General features: G+C 33.9%; 1 protein-coding gene across 2 annotated transcripts in view; it reads right to left on the bottom strand.

Moving 5' to 3' along the window:
• The window catches only part of LOC124369586 (3'-5' RNA helicase YTHDC2-like), a 146995-nt gene that overhangs the window by 32540 nt on the left and 90461 nt on the right, over window positions 1-23994 (bottom strand). For both annotated transcript variants that reach the window (XM_046827628.1, XM_046827627.1), the window contains exons 6-8: window positions 16322-16510; window positions 12007-12126; window positions 2263-2420 (exon numbers count right to left, since the gene is read on the bottom strand). In XM_046827628.1, coding sequence (XP_046683584.1) covers window positions 2263-2420; window positions 12007-12126; window positions 16322-16510 — 467 coding nt within the window. The remainder of the gene's footprint in view (window positions 1-2262; window positions 2421-12006; window positions 12127-16321; window positions 16511-23994) is intronic.

Consider the following 23994-nt stretch of genomic DNA (forward strand, 5'->3'; position numbering starts at 1 on the left):
CTATAAATATTGGATTTTAAATGACCCCATAGGAAATAATCGATTGGTGACAAATCCGGAGATCTTGGAGGCCATTCGATTTCTCCTCTTCGGCCAATCCATTTATGAGGAAACCTTAAATCCAAATACTCTCTTACCTGTCTCCCATAATGGGATGGAGCACCATCCTGCTGAAACCATACATTATCAAAGTATTCTCCTGATGCAATTTGAATAGCTGGGATTATTTCATTTTGGAGCATATTGTAGTAAAGTTCGGCATTATAAATTTCCATTGATGAAAAAGGGTCCAACAATTTTGTTACCTAAAATTCCACACCATACGTTTCAGTTTTTGTGGTTGCTGTGAATGGGACTCAGTAATCCAATGTGGGTTTTCACTAGCCCAGTAACGGCAATTGTGCCTGTTAACATTGCCATTTAGGAAAAAAGTTGCCTCATCAGAAAATAGTATGTTGGTCAGAAAATCTCTATTGTCATCACATTTTGCGCATCACAAGTTCACAAAACTCAACTCTTCTGTCGTAATCATCCTCACTTAACTGTTGGGACTAAATGAACTTTAAATGGTTTGTATTTATTAATTTTCAAAATCTTACTCACAGACATAGGGTGCATATCATGTTGCTGTGCAGCTTTTCTGAGCGATGTATGTGGGTCTTCAATAAATGTTTGCAAAACATCTAGTGCATGTTCTTCATCTGTTGCAGATTGTATCCTACCCGACTTTGGCCGATTACGTACACTCCCTGTCATTTCAAAACGCTCAATAGTTTTTTGATATTGTTGAAACACTTATGGGATTCCTTTCTGGGAAAGTGTCATTAAACAAATTACAAACTTCCCGATTAGATCTTTGACGATCGCCATATTCCTCGCATCATCAACAGAGTAATTCGTTCTCTTTTCAGACAATTCCATTAAAATGCCAAATAAAAACTGAACTACTGTAATTAGATAACTTGTTGACAGCAATGCTTCAGAGACACTGATTAACTCGACAGGAATGATATGACCTTTGTCCATTTGTAATTCCCAAGCTTAGACCTGTCTAGTGAAAGCTCCATGCTCAAAAAACTGAAACCTGTAGACCAGATGATTAATAACACAATAATGTTTCTCATAGGCTAGTGACCTTTGTCTCTTTAAAACCTTTCCTGCTGACTGGAAAACACCAAGTACAGATTCATAAGTAATCAGAAGAAAGTGACTCATAAGTTTTGTTCATTGTAATAAAAACTGGTAAATTTGTACTAATGAAACCAGCTTAAAAATAAATTGTTTATTTTATTTTAATTGAACATTTAAAAAATGCTAAAAAATTAGTGTAACACATTTTGTGGCAAGAACCATGTTAAAATTACATTGTTGAACATCAGTAAATTTTCAATACTAAAAATGCTCTATTTTCTGATAGAATAATTCCTTTGAGATGCGGTTTGTGGTATTCAATTCAGTAAGCTATTACCTTTAAAATTATTTATCACAAGGTATAGGCTTCCATTAAGAATATTCACGATACACTCGGCAGGACGTCCCCCGTTGGTGTGACATAACAAAACATTGTTCCAAAAAGTAGATGCCCAATCTCTATCACGATTGTAAGAGGTTTTCAAATTTATATTTAAATTATTAAAGGATATATTTGGGTGTTTCCAGACATAATATACACCCTGTATATATATATATATATATATATATATATATATATATATATATATAATTAAGTTTACATTTTTAATAGAAGTTTTAGTTCAATTTTTAATAGATCAGTTCTAATATCCAATTGCTTCATGGTAAGCTGTAATTTAATTTAGTTATTAATTTTAGTTTTAGTTTATTGCCAAACTGATCTGGATAACTGGCAGATGGAGGTCTGGATAAATGTCGTGCTTAGTCAAGCCTTCAGTTTCCTTAATTTGTGCAGTGTGTTCATTTTACTCTATATTTTGCTGTGTTACTAACTACTAATACCAGTGACTTCCTAAAAACCTCTATGTGACTATTATACTATTTAAATAGAGTTCCATACTACTTGAAAAATAATTTAATTTTGAGTTTTCTCACATACTTATCATTTTTCCACATCATTATTATACATACTGTATCTCCTGGTCACTATTGGGAAATATCTTAAAAAGAATTATAAAGTGAACCTCTGGAATTTTTAAGGTGTGGTTCTATATATGAACAGTTCACACAACTCCTAGAATTAATTCCTAGTTTGTCTTATTCTATAATAATTAATCGAATGTACTTTACCCTTGAGAAATACAGCAGGCTAGGATAAGTGCAGGCTCCAAGCACTTAAGCATTACCCCATACAAAATAATTTTACTACACTGAGGTTCCAAAGGCACTTTTATCATTTGTTTCCCCAACGGCGTAAGTTGTTCATTGTCGTTGATTGCTTTCATCATCTGTAAAACATTTATAATAGAATTGCATTGATATACAACAGTAAAATATTACATATATCACAGCAGTTCTTAAAATATGAAAAAACAGATTTTCATCATATTAAATTGATTTTCTACATTGTTTTCATGAATTACTGAACATAAACACAACTTAACTACGCATGATTTTCATTGAACAGGTAAAATGTGAAGGCTTTGGTCTGGCTTGTTTTCTCAGGTATAATATCAATATAACTTTAATATATTTATTTTTATATGAAATGAAATAGTATATTTCAATATTAAGCTGTAAGGTAGGGCAGCTGCACAGTAAGGTAAATTTAAACTTCTCTTAACATCTCAGTGGGCATGGCAGCTGTTACAGCTATGTATTTCAGGGCACACATTGTTTACTTCCTAGACATGGATAGTAGAGAGAGCCGAGACGGAAGAAGCAGTAGGTCATGTGACACAAAGAAATATTGTAGATACAGTACACAAAATATCAAAAAGATATCAGAAGAATAAAAGTACACAAAACCACTTGTTCCAGCTAAGTTTAAGAAGATTAGAAAGAGGTGGTTTAAGTGGAAAAACCACTATCTCTTTGGAACCATAGCAATGTAATTTATTTATTTTACCATCTGTTGACACACAAAAAGTATCTCCCCCCTCCCTCACATTGAAAAGTAACCAGTTCATGTGGCAGTTATTTTCAGGTTCAGATAACACGCTAAATTTAATGATCTCCAATATCAGGACTGATTCTGGAGAAGGTCTGCAGGAGAAGGTTATAAAGTTAAACAAAAAACTATATACGGAAAAAAATATTCATTGGAAGCCTAAGTTCACTGCACAAATTAAACAAAAAACAAACAAACAAAACAAAATCAGATAAGTAGAACTTTCAGGTGATATTTTGTCATTGGATACCAAAGCTGCTCATAGTTTCTTTGACTACTTTTAAATAAAAAATAGAAAACAAACAATACAGAATCAGAGAAGAATTAGTCTCAGGTGATATTTTGTCATTGTACGAGGGCTATTCGGAAAGTAGATTACGTTTTGGAATTAAAAATTAACAAAGTATAGGAAACAATTTTTATCATATACATATGAAAGCCACACTTAAATACTACTTTTCAACATAGTCGCCATTCAAATTTAGGCACTTATCATATCGATGGATGAGCTTGACAATGCCTTCCTCATAAAATTCTGCCGCCTGTGTCTTCAACCAGTTTGTCACTTCTTGCTGCAGCTCTGTGTCGTCGTCAAAGCGCTGCGTTGCCAGCCACTTCTTCATTGTTGGGAACAAGTGGTAGTCACTTGGTGCAAGATCCAGGCTGTATGGTGGATGAGGAAACAACTCCCACTGGAATGATTCGAGAACTTCACGTGTGCGATTTGCCGTGTGAGGTCGAGCGTTATCGTGAATCAACAGAATTTTCGAGCTCAACTTTCCCCTACGCTTGTTTTGGATCGCTCTTCTGAGGTTGTTTAACGTTTGGCAATACCTTTCTGAGTTGATTGTAGTGCCTCGTTCCAGGAAATCAACAAGAATTACACCTTTCTTGTCCCAAAAAACCGTCGCCATAACCTTTCTTGCCGACATCGTTTGCAAACATTTTCTTGGTTTGTGAGGTGAACTTGTGTGTCCCCACTCCATTGACTGCAATTTGGTCTCGCAGTTAATGTTTCACCCATGTTTCATCGCCAGTTACGATGCGATCGAGTAGTGATTCACCCTCTTTGTCGTAAGCATCCAAAATTGTTAACGCTGCAGCCATGCGCTGGTTTTTGTGGACGTCGGTCAGGATTTTCGGTACCCATCTTGCACAAAACTTGTGGAAGCCAAGCTTATCAGTGACGATTTCGTATAACAAAGTTCGTGAAATTTGAGGGAAACTAAGCGAGAGTTCCGTTATGGTTAACCGTCGATTTTCTCGGACCTTTGCGTCAACTTTCTCAACAAGTTCGTCAGTCACTATGCTGGGTCTTCCACTTCGCTCTTCGTCATGAACATTTGTTCGGCCATTTTTAAACTTAATGACCCATTGTCGCACTCCACCTTCAGTGATAATGTTGTTCCCATAAACTTCACACAACTGCCGATAGATTTCTATAGGCTTACAGTTTTTGGCAGTCAAAAACCTAATTACTGCGCGCACCTCACAGTTGGCGGGATTTTCAATTGCGGCAGACATTTCAAACAGGCACTGTGACTAGACGCGTTACAACACGAACTTCCCGCTAGCACGGCTGGATATCCACTGAGCGGTGGGACGTCCTGACACCAAGATGGCCGCGCTAGTCCCGCCCCTGGCGGCCACAGCGCAAAACGTAATCAACTTTCTGAACAGCCCTCGTATACTAAGGCTGCTCACAGTGTCCTTGACTACTCTTAATATATCACCAATGAGTACTAATGAAACCAGTATAATTTTCTAGTAAAAACTGTTGCTTCCTGAAACAAGTTCTGATCCAGGATTCAAGAAGAACAAGGAGTGTGTCACTATTTCAAGTGATAATACATGTAGGACAAAAATTCCAAATATTTTTCATAAGAAAATCAGAAAACTCTAGAGTATTAGAATAATTTATATATTGCATCATTAACCATTTCTTACACATACCAAATATTGGAGTGGATGAACTTGTGTTTTTAAGAAATGGTGTCAGATTGTTCTAATGTAAAATTATATTTGGAGAGCACAAATCAGCAAAAAAGGCTGTCTTATTGTTGAAAAACATCTCCTTGCATTCTTCTGAAAAAGTTCTTATTTCAGAAAATGTAATGGCTTTTTTTTGACACAAGATGTAATAGCAACAATTTATCGTATTTCCCCAGGAGGGATGACTTCTGTTTAAACATTCCAGTAAATTCTAAATCAGGTACAGCAAAAAATCAATGTTACTTAAATCTGGGCAGCCTCATACATGTCCAGGAGCTGCACATCACTAAACACAAATGTCAATATATTTGGGTAAAAAGGTTAATTGATAGGTCTAGATTATTGTTTAGGATGACTGTTGGAGAGGATGGAGCTCTCTTGGCATTAAAGATTGTTGCAAGTCTAAATATGAGGGAGTACTGTCCCTATCCGATTTGACTGGAAGGCTGGAACACAGATAGCCTTCCCTTATTCCACTTGACTGAGATATAGTGTCCTATATCCCTCCCAATGTTGGATGTAATATGGGATCTTGACAGGAGACGGTCACTTCTTCAAATCTTACCCATCCTGAAAATCCTACTACTTTGGAAGCAAGCACAAAGTTTCTTTCAGGATTTGGTGCAATAAAAGATTTCCTTAGCTCCTTGTCCTAAATCTATCCTAGGATGTGAAAAACCCATTCTGTGGGCCAGAAAGTGCTGGAGGTCTCATTTTTAGATATCGCTTCTGTATTTTGAAGAGGCAATACATAAAAATCTCTTGTCAGGAATTCTTGAAATTGATAGACTAGACAAAAGAACTTTGCTTAGGACAATAACAATCCAAAATATAGTTTATGTGGTCACGCAATCATGGATTGAGCCAGTGACATAATCATCATGAAAATGTAACAAAAAATGTTTGGAACTCAGAAGAAGGTAACATGGAATTTCCTGATACACCTTCAAATGCTAATTTTGTTCAACTTTTCAACAGCCAAAACAAAACAGCAAATGAACAAGACACACATACAAAAAGCCAATTCAGGGTGTCTGTTCGCTTCTTTTTCTTGAGTGGTTCGAAGAAAAGAACAGGGGGCCAGAATTTTAGTTGCTGAGTGATGACACCATTATCAGTGCAGTTACCAACTCTGCAATATTTGGCGAATCAGATTGCAGTGACGAAGATGACGGTACACAGAAAAGTACACCATCAGCCATGCAGTAGTAGCAGATGTTTTAACTAAAGCATACAACTCTTTTTTAATAATAGTGATGCTTTGATTGTTGATCTTCTCATGTTAAAAAACTGGTGAGATTGAACAGCAGTTAATTGCTTGTCTCTTTGATTAAAAAGTACCAGGTTTCTTGAAATCTTTTTTGTACAATTGAGACAGGCTTTTCTACTGCCTGGTGGACTCAATTTCTGACGCAGTATGTCCACAAACCGTTAACATTTCAATTTTTTATATATAAGGCAGTTTCTTTAAAACTATGTTCTATACTAGGTTTTGAAACATATAACACAGTCTTTAATAAAAAGTATGTACTTATATTTAGACAAAAACAAATCTGGTTGACAAATTAATTAAAAATCTTTAATCACATAAAATAATTTATTGCTTATATAATCTGCTAGGAAATAAACCTTCTAGTGTTACAAGTAATTTCCTGCATCAATATTCATTGACCTTATTTTAAATAATGTACTGAATTTATTTAACATATTTACTTATAGGCACACTATTCATTACTTTAATCCAAAATAGAACTGCAGTTTCTTGTTGATGGTCATATTTAAAGAATCATTGGTAAATAAACAGGAGTGTTAGATAATAAATAAATGGACGACAAACATCTACCAGTGAATAAACTCTAATCAGCAAGTCACTGGTTGCTTACTTTTTCACATCAACTCTATTGGTTGAAACTTAATGCTGCAACATAGTTGCACACACATATGCAGCCAGTAGTAACATTGCAGTACAGATAACTCAGTGGTGATTAATCCAAACACAAAATAATTGTCTTGTTATACAATCAAAGAGCTATGAAAAGAAGACTGCTATACCATTTCTATCTCAACAAAACTTGGTACAATATAATAAGATAAAAATTAAGAAATAATATTTAAAACACTGATATTTCAGTTTGGGTTTCGAGGGTGACTGGACCCTCATTTCCCTACAGCATTGGAGAGTGGGAATTAAGCTTCTGTAGGTGTTTCACACACACTTAATATAAGCTTTCCAAACAAAATAATAATGCCCTAATTAACTGGGAATATTAGTACTGTATATGGACATTTTCTCAATATTATACAGGGTGAGTCTGACCACCTGTGCAGTATTTACAGCTGTCTTAATAACTGACTTCCACACTTTTTCTATCTCTTTTCTCCATAATTTGGCCTCTCCGAATCCGTTAAAATTATTTTTAATTTTGAAAAATGCCCCTAAAGAGCCCAATTTGAGGGGTAGGGGTGCTTTTTGGGGAATTTTCAAATGTAAACATGGGTCGTATGATACATCAATTTAAAGGTCTAATTACACCGAACATTTTGGCGCAAACAAAAGTTAATTATCTTTAACCGTATGTACAGGGTGTACCAAAACGTTTTGAAATAGGACTTTAAAATAAAGTACCGTGTTACCCTACCTACAATACGGAACAGCTCCACATTTTTTTCCTAACTTGTAGTGAGCCAGAGCACCGTCGTGCATAAACCACATATTGCCAACAACTTCGTCAGGCACATCTATTAACACATTCACTGCTGCCAGAAAATACGTAAAATACAAGCCCATGCTGAAAATATTTTTTTTAGGTTTTACTTACCATTATTATGTGGAGACTTCATATGCACCATCAATGATGTGTATATGTCCATATATACATATATACAGCAACAATATAGTAGCGGCACCGGAAGGTGCCGGCCGCACTCGGCAGGTCAGATGCCATTGGACACCCGACGGTGTCAGTCGCGTCCGTCACTTTCCACGCACAACACTTTTTCACTGTTCAAATTGTTTACAGTATTCATTCATTTGTAACCGTCATACACACAATTATATACAATATTTACAATATTTCCACTTTTTCCTGCCTCATTTTCTTTCCTACTCATGATACTTGTCGAAGCATCTCAGTGCACATAGGCCAGGTTCGCCAGGGCACTGGGCACAAAAAGAAAAGGGTTCATGGTTCTTTTCTTTGTCTTTGAGCATTCTCTGCATCGTTTTCTCTTCATCCTTTCTCCTGTGTTGTCAGGTGTGTCCATTTTTGACAATACGTGTCTGACAGTTGTTTGTTGTCTAGGCCGGAGTGGAGGTGTGATTGCGTTTTGCTGCAGGCAAAAAGCATGTTGATGATGGACAATCTAAAGTGGTACAGCGATCTTTTCCTTGGGTTGGTTTGTAAATAAAGTTTGAAGGAGTTCACCAACAACGTCTGAAGGAAATGGACGAAAGATCTTTTTGTACCAGCGAATTGATTTGTGTTCGAAGGCATAATTAGCTCATAAGCTGATCATTTCGGTCCACACCCTTCATATGGGCGTTGTACTGTATTATGGGCAGAGGCTTTTGGCGAGGTTGGTTATACCTATTCATTGAGATTGCCCAATCATTCTCAAACTCTGTGGATAGGTACAACACCTGACGCTTGTCGCACCATTTTGCTATCAAAACACCATTGGCGTACCGTTCTGCCTTTTCTCCTCTGGCAAGACGAGCTGTCTTGAGATCTAGCGGAACATGCTTTCGGTCTGAGCGCATTGTGCCGGTTGCAGTAGGTTTTCTCACTCAGTAACTCGGTTGCAAGGGGGTAACTGATATAATAATTATCCATATACAATGAATGGCCCACCCCAAGCATTCCCCTCATCAAATACTTGACTACTTTGCTAGCATGACCTTTTCCTCCAAGTTCACCTCCCTTCCCAGAATACACAGTGAAACTTACACAAAGTCCATCCGGTTCACATAACGAGTAAATCTTGATACCATATTTATGGCGCTTTCCTTGAATGTATTGTCGAAAGTGCAGACGTCCTCTCCATAGCACCATTCCTTCATCAATCGACAACTCTCGACTTGGGTAGTAGATGGTTTTCATCTTTTGATTGAAATAGTCAATCAAAAGCCTGACTTTGTAGAGGCGATCATCAGGTACAGTCTCTTCGTCACTTTCATAAAAATTTAAACATCTTAGGATCAGGAGAAATCTGTCTCTGCTCATTTGGGATCTCACGAATCCAAAATTAAACATACGATCAGTTTTCCAGTAATCGTTTAGACGATTGATTTTTACAGTTCCCATGTGAAAGATTAGCCCGAAAAATTTTTTCAGTTCAGCCACTGTCAGTTCCTGCCAATTATTTATTCTTGATTTTATTTTGAGGTTAGGGGAAAATAATATTTCCCAGGCATTTTTGTTAGTGGCAGACACAATTTTTTTCCAACAAGGTATCATCAAGTAGTAAAAAAAAACCAATCGATAGGATCGTTTGTTCCGGGGGCAGGTACAAGCAATTTGTTTTTCTTTTGTGAAGGGAATTCTTCGCATACCTGCAGTACGAAGTGACCATATTGGGTCAGAAATCACTTGATCAGCTTCCTGGTCATCCGTGTCCTCATCCTCGATGTCCACAGGCGCCACCACATTGACAATAGGCGGCGCGTCAAGCTGGGCTTGGTCAATGTCACTCTCCGGGCCGGCAGACGCCACAGAAATCGTCAGAACTACTTTCCACATCACTCTCACTCAAATAGTGTCTTATTTGGCTAGAACTAGGACCCATCCATTGTTCACAACGAAGTTCACAGCCCCTACAACTATAACAATACACCAAACACACAGATTAGCCGATGAACTCAACCCGAACCACGTGGAACAACAAACAAGGGTACTCTACACGCGGCGCGAAATATACCTTCCTCACGCAGAAGCTGAAACAGCACTGACGTTGTGAAATCTAGAAGGTGGCGTGACACCGTCCGGTGCCGAACGCACCCGAGGACACACCCGAAGCGCGGCACCGTGCGGTGCCAGCCGCATTCAATGTGTTAATAAGTTAGGCAAGTGATTAATTAAAAAATTGTTATGAGTCTCTCCATCTAGGTGTCCTTCAAAGAAAAAAGGACCTACAATTCTCCTGCCAACAATACCACACCAAGTATTCACTGTCCAGTACCTCTGGTTGTCAACCTCTCGTATCCAGTGGGGGTTCTCATGAGCCCAGTACCTCATGTTGTGACGGTTAACTTCGCCGTTGCTCCGAAATGTAGCTTCGTCACACCATAGTAAATTGCGAAAAAAATGTTTATTTTGTAGCAACTTTATCTTGCCCACAAACAAAAATTCATTCTTTGAATGCCATCATCACCATGAAGTTCTTGGTGCAGGGACATCTCGTAGGGATGCATTTTATTGTCTTTCAGGATCCTCACTACTGAACTTTGGCTCATACCAGAATCAATAGCTATTCTTCTGGAAGAATCATTTGGGTTTAGTTGCACCGCTGCCAATACTTCTGGTGCCCTATCACTTCTTACAGGCCTTGCAAGTGTTTTTCCCTTATTGCTGTCAGGCTGTACCTGTCCTGTTTCAACAACTCGAATAGCAAGTCTTTGAAAGGCCATTCGTGACTGAGGTTCTCTATTTGGAAACCGTTTGGCATACATCCTCGCAGAAGCCACACAGTTTTGAAAACATTCGCCTAACACCATTAGTATATCGAATGCCTCTGCATTTGTGTACGGCATTTCGAAAAACCACAAGCTGTCCTTAACAGCAGACACCAATGAACTAAGGGTAGCCTTATCACATTTGTCAGATAAAGATGTCTAGCCAACGTACCGCAAGTGATAAGCCTGTTGAAGGTGATACGAAGTACCTTTCTAGTCCAAGACTGCATTGAGATTGTGCATGTACATGAATCATTGTTATCTTTAAAAGATAAACATGGAAACTACTACAAAAATATTGGGCCACATTGGAAAATTAAAACATGTTGAATTTTGGTCTGATTTCATAACAAATTCTGTTTATTTAATCACAAAAACCTGTTTGTTCAAATAAAAATTATTTGTTACATTTTGTAAACAGATATACGTAATTCAGTTTTTCGGCTGCCATTTTGAAACAGTAAGAGATAGGAAAAAAAGTTAAATACAAAAAATGTTTGTTTTAAAAAGACCTTTTATTTGATATAAAATTTATTATATGTTGCTATTTAAGAATTTTGAGTTTTAGGATTTTTTGTATTCTTAAATTTTGAATATTTTTGAAATTTAGAAAATTCAGTGAAAAATGCCAGTACCAAATATTTCATTGAAAAATAGGCCAATAGCAAGTTAGGAAAACATCTGGAGCTGTTCCGTATTGTAGGTAGGGTAACACGGTACTTTATTTTAAAGTCTTGTTTCAAAACGTTTTGGTACACCCTGTACATACGGTTAAAGATAATTAACTTTTGTTTGCGCCAAAATGTTCGGTGTAATTAGACCTTTAAATTGATGTAACATATGACCCATGTTTACATTTGAAAATTCCCCAAAAAGCACCCCTACCCCTACCCCCCCCTTAGGGCCCTTTAGGGGCATTTTTCAAAATTAAAAATAATTTTTAACGGATTTGGAGAGGCCAAATTAAGGAGAAAAGAGATCGAAAAAGTGTGGAAGTCAGTTATTAAGATAGCTGTAAATACTGCACGGGTGGTCAGACTCACCCTGTATACATAAATATTTGACTTCAAACTATTCACTTAACTTTTTTTCATTCGTGGTAAGGGAATAGTCCAGCTGCAAACATGATACATTCCATATATATATATTTATGCTATATAATGTTGAGAAAAAAATTGAAATCTACAGAAACAAAAGTTATTTTTGATTACTATAAGCTCCTAACATTGAAAGTACCATTAGGTTAAAAAGTCATAATTACCTTCAGGCACTCAATGGCGTTTGTTACACTTTCTTGTTTTGGTGGATCAATGGCCCTGGAGAAAAACTCAGACATTTTCATACCAGAAGGGATCAACTGAGTTGCGTTCAAACATATTTCCTATAAAATATTTTCCCATAAACTCTTTATTTCAAACATACAAGGCGAGACAAATAATATAACATTCAAATGGTATACACACATAGGTCTTACAACCAGTTGATCTGAAGTTAATAATTGGTTCATATTTGATGTAATTTTAAATTACTAATATATTTTTTAATATTTATACTGTTTTTCACTACAAAACCAGGAAATTATACTACAGTTAGGTCCCCAGAAGATAAATGATAAGCCAGACCTAAAATAAACATCCTTAAATTTTATATTTTACAATCATTACCCTTGCTCCTCAGCATGACTTATAAATAGATAATAATTATAAGAATAAGTGTTTGTCTAGATTATTACCTAAAAAGTGTGCTTTGGTTTCTTCTACAGGGAGAGAGGTTTTGTTTTATGTTTTTGGAGGGGAGGGTGGAGGTTGTACACATTTTCAATTAAACAAAATAAAGTACTCACACCCTTTCAGTATTTTGGGGTGGTAGTGTCTATATTTGTCAAAAGAAAATAAATCGGAAATTTAGGTGAAAAAAGATTTTTTACTAGATAAAATATTAAAAATTCAATTGATCAATTTAATATTTTTTCAAAAAGTTGAGTTAATACATAATTAAATTTTTTTTTTAGTAACGGAGTAGATAAACCCTTAACCCTTTGAGTGCCACGGGTACTTTCCGAAGGCATATGCATAAAGTGCCACGCTGTTTTTCGCATATTTGTAAGCTTTTGGGAAAAAAGCTGTTGTAAAATAACTACCAAACTGATTTCCATCATTTTGTTGTTGTTTTTTTCTTATTAAATGCAGAATATGATACATATCGTTACAAATAAAATTTGATTTAAAAAAATAAAAAAATCTCAGTATTTATAAAAAAGTTTTTTACTTTTGTATAAAAAGTTAAGTTTCGACCTAATTTGTGTGTATACGGTATTTTTAAGATTTTTTTTTCTTTATACCATGATAAAGGCCATATGATTATAAATAAAACCCATGTGTAATATCATATTATAGAATTTAAAAAACATGGCATTATATGTATTAACAAAATGCTGCCCGGTACCGACATTTTATAAACTGTACTTCATTTGTCAGAGTTTAGAAATTACTTAGTAATGATGTAGTTTTCCCAATAAATCTAATAAAACATTAATACAACACAAATAATTATGATTAGTAAATTTAGAAACTAATACTTGCTAACATATTTACATAAAAGTTTACATTTACTAAATAATAACCCTAATAATATTTACACTGAAAATTCACGTTTTTCGCTTGAACACAACTCAAATCATACATTACTTTTGTAAAGAAATACAGTAAAATACTATATAAGTTACTATTTTATTTTGTATTAACTCAAATGCTTGGTTATCGGCACATAAACAACAAGAAAGGCCGTTACGCAACACGGTACTCGTCCGCTACGTCGCGTGACTGTAAGACAGAATCATCGTACAGGTACTTATCACAGCCCACTATTTTTGGACGAGTTTTCCTTATCAGAGATCAAAATAAACTTCATTATACGGTCCTTCTTCCATAATGAATAGAAAAATACTCGATGAGTCATACTTCTTATCTCCAAATCGTCTCCAAATAGACACACGAATGACCTGACATTTCCGAATAATGAAACGTTGTTCTTATAGTTTTTGATTTAATTGATTGTCGTAATAACTTGTACATTCCAAAATAGGTTAAATAAAGTCAGTTGTTTTTAACAATGTAATTTATTTTGTCCCCGATAAGGAAAACTCGTCCAAAAATAGTGGCTTCTTGATAAGTACCCAAACAACATAAGTTTCACAGATAAAATAGTAGAGAAACAACATAAAACTCGTATTTATTGATAGTTTGGAACCTATTGAATACAGCCGTCTGATTATTTGGCCCAAATAATCTTGTACTATATAAAATACTATCGAAATACGAAACGTCAAAATTGGCGACGCTGGCACTTTATGCACTTTTCGTAGCGTCAAAATTAGCGACGCTGTGGCACTCAAAGGGTTAAGCATGAAGATTTAGCTTTAGTTCAATTAACATGTATTTAGAGATGAAAAAATTCAGTTTTTGCAACTGAATTACAATCTGTAATCTGATCTCTTTCTCAGGTGAATAACTAATCTAACACATAACTATAATCGAGGTTAAAATAAACAAATCATACCAGAGCATAGTAACACGCATAACTCAGGAATCACAACAACCACACTGTGTCAACTCCATGCACACTAACTCTAAAACATATGCAACACTAAGTATTACAACTGAAATACAGGATACACAATAGGTTAGCACTCACTGACCAACCACATAAAACTGGTTTCATAGAACCAAAATACTCTGGTATAATTGGTTTATTTTAACCTCCGGAAAAATCCAGCTTACTTCATAATGCTTCCATCATAAAAACAAACTTCAAACATAATTCCAGAAAGGCTCAAAACTTTCCCCGTGGAACTACAGACAAATTTCTATAGTGCCAGCTATTGCAAAATCTTTGAGCATCTGGTCTATGACAAATTAATTCATTTCTTAAATACTCAGTCTAATATGTCCATCCCAATTTGGATGTCTAAAAGATAAATCAACTATAAATGAATTCTTGATCAACACCCTTTCTTCAATGAACAATGAACAATGGAGTATTCTCTGCAGATTTATTCTGTGATTTGAGCAGAGCTTTTGACTCTGTATATCACCAACTTCAACTCAATAGACTGGAGTTACATGTCAGAGGACTTGCCTTCTAATGGTTTGTCCTATCTGTTCCATCGTTTTCAATGTGATCACATAAAATATCCTCTGGATAAATTCATATCAAACTTTATGCCAATTAATCAGGGTGTACTTCAAGGTTCCATTCTGGCTCCACTGTTCTTCCTCATGTTTATGAATAATCTAAATCTGCACACCAACCAATGTACTGTGCAGCATATAAATGACACGAGTATCTTGATTCAAGCTGATTCCTTAAATTTCCTTATTGATACACTTTTCTCTAAATTAATTAAATTAAGCACTTGGTTTTCTCAACACAACTTTTTTTTATTTAGAGAAATAACAAATTATGCACTTTAAACCTGAAAGAGACCATATGGAGATTGCCACTGTGCTGTCATGTAACAATCTCTGAATCGGCCTCAGTTAACATTCTTGGACGAACAAGTTCAAATTAAGTTCAGATACTGAACACATATCTTCCATATTAAGTAGTAAATTTTTTCAATGAGATACCTGTCTTTGTTTATGAATAAGGTAATTTGTAGATTGGTACATTTTGGCTAATTATTTACTACACTTACAAATGGGTTGTTGTTTTGGGGAACGACTTCAGTCATCATTTGAGATGATTCTTTAGATTGCAAAACATGGCAATTAAGATCATCTGGGGTCTGAAAGGGCACAAAAGTTACCAGGGTACCTTTCATAATTTTGGGTTCTTAACCTGTCTTTATTTGTTTATTAAGTATCAGTGTTCCCCTTCAAAAGTATCACACTGTTCAAGATCCATGCCCACAACTATAAAACAACAAATAGAGACAATTCATGATAATAATCTCTAGCATCAAGTACCTTGGTCCTGAAATCTTTTATGTTCTTCCGGTTAATGTTAATTCATAAGAAAGCCTTGCATGTTTAAAAAATAGATTTAAGCAATATCTTATGATAAAAGAATTTATTCGATTCATAAATTGTTTTTGTGATCGGCTATAGCAGTTACATATTGTAGAGCATTAGTTAATTTTTGTAGAGCATTATTTAATTTTACTGTTATGGCCGTATATGTAGATCTAACTATTTTCATACAACGTTGCTGTCTACGAACAATAAAGGTTGATTAATATCTAGTGTGTATAGTTTGTTTCTTAAGAGACTGGAGACGTGATAAACATATCCATTGCCAACCATAGAAAAATAATAATAAAACTTCAATTTTTCAATTTACCCAACTAAAATTCAGATTTTCCACTATTTTCTTATTTTTATCTTCAACATGTTTAATAAACAAAATAAGGGCTTTTGAGCTTTCTCACTGCTGTCAGTATACTGAAATTTTAGAAGCAAATCCATTTTATTGTTTGATTTCTGACACATTTCTACTAAGCTTTCATTTTTATTAATACAAATGTATTTCTTCAAGCAATTATAATAAACCATAATGACAGCACAAAAATAACTCACGTCAAGAGGCTCCCTTAATATTTCTGGTGTCTCGTATTCCTTCATCTGTTGGAATAGTCTCCGCGAAAAGAGGCGGTAGCAGGTTCCATTCTGAACCCTGCCTGCTCGACCCCTACGCTGTCTGGCTGAAGCTTTTGACACCCACTCACATTGTAGTGAATGGACCCCATTTTCTGGGTTGAAGCTTTTCTACAATACAGTAAAATAAAAATACAAAAGGATAAACATTGGTATTTTATTTACTAAATCCTAGCTAACAATAATAACTGTTAAATCTAATAAAATTATATAACCTAACCAATTAGATACTGTTTGGCTAAAAGTTGTATCAGAATATGTGTTATGAAGAGATACATTCTACTAATATTTCCCAGTAATAGTTACTACACACAAACATTACCACTATTTTACATTTGTATAGAATTGATATTGTTTTCAATTGGTAAACCATACTGATTAATTCATGTTTAGCGTTTGTTTGAATCATGCATATCAAATCATCATTACCAGAAAGTGGAAATAATCCAACAAATATTACGGTTCTTCCAAAGATTGAAATTTATTGTGATAAAATTTTAAAAATCCACAACATAAATTTAAGCATTTGAGTTTATATGTAAAAAAAACTGAAAATTTTAAGTATTTGAATAAAACTATTATTTAAAATTGGAATATATATATATATATATATATATATATATATATATATATCTATATTAAAAATATACTACAGATTGTATATTTATGTTCATTAGAGAAATCATGTTAATATACATACATGTGTTTTGGACACATATGTAAACAACAATGCCACAAAAAAGATTTTTTTTTGTTTATAAAAAAATTAGTGAACAGTGTTATGCAGTGTTTCATTTATTTTAAGAACTTAAGAAGTGTAATCATGTATTTTAATTTGTGAATGTTGTAAATTTTTGTATTTGATGTAGTACCAATCATGTTCATCTTTAAAAATATAAAAAAAAAACTGAACGGAAGAGAAATATAAATAACATATTTTCCAGTTTTGTTGATTTTGATGTTTATTCCGTAATAATAGATGGAATAACAATTTTTGGATCTTTTCCGTTATGTGTCAGCAATTTCTAAAAATTATTTCTATGTCTTTGTAATAAAACAAATACCACATACCTTTATTCTGGAGGCCAGTAGGCGACAATATCACTAATAATTTGTTCAAATAAGTCTTTATCACGATTTCGGCGACGCCACAAAAATTCACACAAATATGAGTCAATCATAGAGCGCCGCGTACCGCACTGAACTTTATTCCGATGTTTTGCAAGCCGCCAGTTACTTTCAACCGTTTGTGTGTGAGCACCTGTCTCCGGATCAACAAAATTGTATTTATGAGTAACAGTAAAATGTTCATAACCGTGTTTGTACAATTGTTTATATGATTTCCATTCGTCTGAAATGATTGTCGTTCCACTTCGAATGTAGTTTTTAATTATTGGAATTAATTGTGTGGCTGATCTATTTTCGACGGCAACCAAGAAACATTCTTTAGTTTCTCTACAGATTCCACCGAAAACCCACTGTTCTGGAATAACACGACCGACGTTATTTTTCCGGCGAGCAAATAAACTTTCGTCATTTCAACCGTCAGGCCAGGTCCGCCAATTACAATAGGGTTTTGTACCAAGTGACTCGCGGTCACTTCACGCATGTAATTGTTCCAGTCCACCGCAGTTCCATGATTTATACCAAGTTCTTTTTCGCAGAATTTTGTCGACGTCAATTCTTGTGACCAACAATATATGAAAAACAGAACTGTTCGAAAAGGTAACTTTGAGCCGGTGAAATATGTGTCTTGACGCAATTGTTTGTACTCGCGGCACGTTGTTTTATTACAAACCCAACGGAATCGATTTTGTAAATATAATTTCATTTCATGTCCGTTCGCACATTTACGTGGATTGTGTAACAATCCTTTTTTTCTGGAAAAACGACACAGCGTCTTCTTCATTTTTACAACTTTCAACCAACTGGATAAAATTCATTACACAGCATTAAACACACTAAGACGACTAAACAGGACAACAATACACGCACAGGCAAGAGCAGGAACTGACTGCACCGCTACCGTGGCTCCGTTATCGCGCCGCCTCGTTATCTTGTCCAGACGGGCAAAGTCCAACCGGTTATAACTACTGTCGGCAGTTTGTATTATCTAAAAATACCTATTCTTCCATTACAAAGTGAATTCCACTCAGTTTTGCCTCATAGACAATAAATAGAAATTGCTGACACATAACGGAAAAGATCCCAATTTTTAAATAGCAAAACACAAAACAGCAAAGATTCTTTCAGGAAATCGAATTATGAAATCTGTGCTAGCTAAAATGAATTAATGATCTAAAATGTGTAAAAGGTGATGATTAAAAAAACAGTAAATCATCAACATTTCTGGAAATTATAGCTTTACATTAAAATACGTGACAACATAGTAAGGCCTATGCCAAAGACCCCATAGCTAAATAAATTAACACATTATACATAGCTTACTATAATGGTGTCTCTTTATATAAGGCACTTCTATATAAAAAATTTCCCATATATAAAAGACCCAAATATAAAAAACCCCCTAAATAACAAATAAACCTAAAAAGTAACAAATTTCCAATGCTTTCAGTTTTGTTGTAACACAGCTTTGTTATTTAGAAAAAATCTGTATTCATTCAGAAAAACGTCTTGACATTATAACATTGAAGCCTGCTTCACACTTCCCCTCTTTCCCTAACAATCAGTCAACTAGAGTAGTTTTTTCTTCATATTGGTGTTGACATTGTGTAATGTTCCAATTGACAGTTTAAATGATTTTATTAAGTGTACAAGCGTGTGATGGACAACACTTCATTGAAGACAATCCAAAAAGAAAGAACATTAGACATTAGTAAGGAATTTGGGATAACTTCATCCGTGTCAGCTGCAGTCATTAAGAATAAATACAGAGTAGAGGGTGGAAGATCTAAACTTTGTAAAAAGAAAGATGAACTACGGATATCTACTTTAAAATGTTAAGTGAATTTGAATTATTTTGTGTACATTCTGTATAGATGTAGGACCAATAATTTAAAATCATTTGTAAAATAGACTTTACGCTCTGAGATAATTGTTACAGAGGTCCTTGTTCAGCTTTAACTCTTGACTACAGTGTTTTGATGTTTCTTGACACTCGATCAAAAAAAAATTCCTGGTATTATATCTGGTTTAAATTCCTCAATTCACATAGGCCTTTGTAGTGTGCAATATGAGCTACTAAACAAGATAGCACATAATCACTATTAATGTCTTATTGATGTACTTATAACTACCAAAACTTATTAGATTAATGAATATAGTGAGACTGTGGCAGTTTATAATGTTATTATACCCGAATCAGATGGGCGTGACATTGTTTATCAGGATTAGGCACAACAAAATTGTTTTATTTCATCTCACAACAATGTCTAACACCTGATTAATTTTAGATATAGTGAGGATGAAACGCTTCTCCACAGTACAGACGGCAGCACCTAATCATTTTAATGTTCCTTTAAATGTCTATACGTATTGTAATCATTATATTTTTTACAATTCTCCTGCTTACTGAACTAGCAGTGCTTGTTGTGACAGGTGTATCACTCGGCTGTTGTTATTCCACCAATCAGGGTATTTCTTATTTATTTATTTGTATTGGTGGTTATTTGGATATCTGGCAGCTTGTTTGATATGATTTTAATGAGTTATACAATAGATCATTATTTCTGTGATTATTTGTGATCCGCTACAATGTGAGGGCTATATTGAAGAGTGTGTAGATAGATATTTTAATGTTGTGAACTACTACAGCCTAACAAGCTACCTGACATAGTTTCAAGCTTGGACAACGAAAGTGAGCCTTAGAGTTTTTACTTTTATGCTGTTGTGATTTTGAACATATGTGTATACGTATTGGATTAGTGGTCAATTGAATATGTCCAACAGACTGTAGGAAACCAAAATGACAACTTGCCTAAAATAGATGAGTGCCAAACTTCATTAATTTTAACCCCAACTAACAATAAAGAAGTAAGAGCTGTTATAAACTCCCTTACTTAAATCAAAACCATCGAATGGAATGGACGAATATTCGTCAATGCTCGTAAAACATTGTGCTGAAGAACTAACACCACCTTTAGTGAGCATTATAAACAAATCATTTACCCTTGGCCAATTTCCCACTGCATTGAAAATATCCTAAGTGTATCCAAAACACAAAAAGGACCAACAACTGAAGTACAAAATTATGACCTATATCATTGGTTTCAATTTTGTCAAAAATAATGGAAAGAGTGGTTCTTAACAGACTTATGAACATCTAGAGCAATTAAATCTAATCACCAAATCTCAACATGGGTTCTTGAAAGGAAAACCTACCACTTCTGCCATTATTAGCCTTGTTGAATATTTCATAGACCAAATTGACGAAAAAACATCTCTGCACTTTTCCTTGACTATAGTAAAGCTTTCGACTGCCTAGGACATGATTTAATCTCAAGAAAACTATCATCATAATTTGTTATATGTGCCAGCAGGTTTTTGTGTAGGTAGTGTTTATTGCTGAAAGCCTCCACTTAGAAGAGGGGGTTGTAGTATATGTCAAAAGAGATATAATATATAATACTATTCGATTAGAACATTTATGTGTAAATTTCGTTTTTGAGGTTTCAGGTATATTTTTAGTTAGTCTGAATGCTATCATTATAACAATTTATCAAACACCAAATTCTCTCATAAATGAATTCATAAGTTTTTTTGATGAGCTACTTGGTTATATAAATAAAAAATATTCTAATGTGAAGTTGATCATATCAGGTGATTTTAATATCAATATAAAAAGAAGTAATGCCGAGGTAGATTCTTTTTTCAATTTACTGCGTTCCCATAACATGCATTGCTTAAATCTAGAAAACACCAGGGGTGAGGCATGCCTTGATAATATAGTTACTAATGTAAAAAAAGGTACTGTAACTAGTAATGTTATTGAATCTCATTTATCAGATTATGCAGCAGTTTGTGCAAATTTTCACACAATTGGTGCTCCAAACTCAGGTATAAAAAAGGTATTTCAACTAAAACCATTAGAACATTAACGCCATATGCTATTAAAAATTTTAGGGAAAATTTGACTCATGTAGACTGGTCACAGCTACAACGTTTTACTAATGTAGATGCAGCATTTGATTATTTTAACTTTGTCTTGACAAGCACTTTTAATGTGTGCTGTCCTTTTAAAGATATTAAATTAGGCAATAGTGACAATACTAATAGGTTAAGTAGTAAATGGCACAAAAGAATTGGAAAATACTAGGAAAATAGCAGTTGCATTGTATGATAAGCTTAAAAACAGTAAGGGTACAGTTCATAAACTAGAATGTAAAAATGTGTACACCATAACAAAAAATCTGTATAGATCTGAAATTAAACGACAGAAAAAATTATTCAATGAGAAATATATTACCAATTCAAAAGTAAATGTAAAGCTGCTATGAAATAATTAATACAGAAAAAAGTTTGAAGAAAAAAAATCATGAAACTTTTATTGATTCTAGGACTTTTAATAACTTCTTTACACTTTCACCTTCTAATATAATTAATACTTCTGACCAGCAGAATGACAATAACCTTGCTCTTGAATATTTAGAAAAGTACATAAGAAATAAGGGTGTATTAATGAATGATTTTGAATGGAAAAATATTGTAAGAAATTATGTTTTATATTGTACATCTAGGTTGAGTACCTCAAAAAGTGAGGATTATTATGGTTTTTCCAATGCAATTATGAAAGACATCATTGACATAATATTAGAGCCAGTTACTTATTTATTTTTAACAAGATGCTAGATCAAGGAACATTTCCTCAAGCATTAAAAATAACAAAAGTAGTGCCAATTTTAAAAATAGGAGATATGACTAATCCCTCTAGCTATCGACCAATCTCATTAGTTCCTATTCTTAGTAAAATATTTGAGTTTTGTATCAAAGAACAATTGTATAACTTTTTTGTTATAAATAATCTTTTTTGTCCGGACCAATTTGGTTTTCTCCCACGTTTAAACACAGTAAAAGCGGTTGAAACTGTAACAGAACAGGTTATTCTGAATTTTGAAAACAAAATAATGACATCTACCACCTTAATTGACTTAAGTAAAGCTTTTGATTGCATTCCTCATGACCTGACTTTAAAAAAGCTATATTGTTATGGCATAAAAAAATAATGAATTACGTTTATTTTCATCATATTTACAAAATAGAAGGCAGATGGTTTCACAAAATAAAAATGTATCTGGTTTCCAAAATGTTTTACAAGGAGTAGCACAAGGCTCAGTACTCGGTCCTTTTCTTTTTGTAGTAGCAATAAATGATTTTTAATTTAATATGCCTTGTATGTCTGTTCTATATGCAGATGATACAACTATTTTAAATAGCAATAAACATCTGGAAACTTTAATTTTAGAACAGGAGCAGGCAATGACTGAAGCTATTAAGTGGTTTAAAGCCAACCTTTTGGTAGTAAATAATAGTAAAACAGAAAATTTAATTTTTACTCTTGATGGAAACTGTGTCCTTGATAGTAAGTACTCAGAACCTGTTAAGTTATTAGGAATATACAAGGATAATCGATTAAATTGGGATGCACATGTAAACTTTCTTTGTAAAAAATTAGCTAGGGTTACATACCTTATCAGGAAACTAAAATATAATATCAGTACTGAAATGTTAATCACAGCATATTATGCCTTTTTTCATTCCAAGCTCAGGTATGGTGTAACACTTAGGGGAAACAGTACTAGTGCTAAAACTGCTTTCATTTGGCAAAAGAAAGTAATTAGAATTATTGCAAATGTTGGCAATAGAGTTTCTTGTGTCCCAATTAAAAAAAAATTTAGAATTATGACCCTTCCATCCCTGTATATTTATTGTACTTTACTTAGTATCAAAGAACAATTAGACAGTTTTATTAGTAGACAAAAATACACTCCTACTGTACAAGAAAAAAAAATATGTTTGAACAGATGAATGTTCGATTGGAGAAAACCAAAGGCACTTTTATTTATATGAAGGTTAAACTTTTTAATAAACTTCCTGAAAAAGCATGGCATGTGTCTATTGGTAGATTTAAAAATGTTGTGAGTAATTGGCTTGTTGATAACACATTTTATTATTTAAATGACTACTTAACCTGTGATATTAGTACTTTAATTTTTTAATAGTTATGATTTAGTTAATAGTTATATCTCTTGTTATTTATTTATTGTTGATAAACCTATTATATTGTTAATTTTTATTTGCAGCATTGTTATCTATTTATTGCTACTTTTTATTTGTTTTATTGTTATATATTTATTGTTTTTATTTACTATTTAATTTATTCTTTATATAATGTTATAGATATGTTTTATATATATATATATATATATATATATATATATATATATAAAATCATATTTACTTTTATTTTCTTTTTAATGACCAAATTGTGGCGTTATTCACATCTACCATGTACATATAAAATTAACTTTGACTTACTGTCTAATCATTACATATGTATTATGGGATTTTAAAGGTGTGATAGGAGTAGGCCTTTTAGATATAAGAAAAAGTGACGTTGTCCATTGCATTGTCAAGTG

Source organism: Homalodisca vitripennis, chromosome X (genome assembly GCF_021130785.1).
Source record: "Homalodisca vitripennis isolate AUS2020 chromosome X, UT_GWSS_2.1, whole genome shotgun sequence".
Lineage (NCBI taxonomy): Eukaryota > Metazoa > Arthropoda > Insecta > Hemiptera > Cicadellidae > Homalodisca > Homalodisca vitripennis.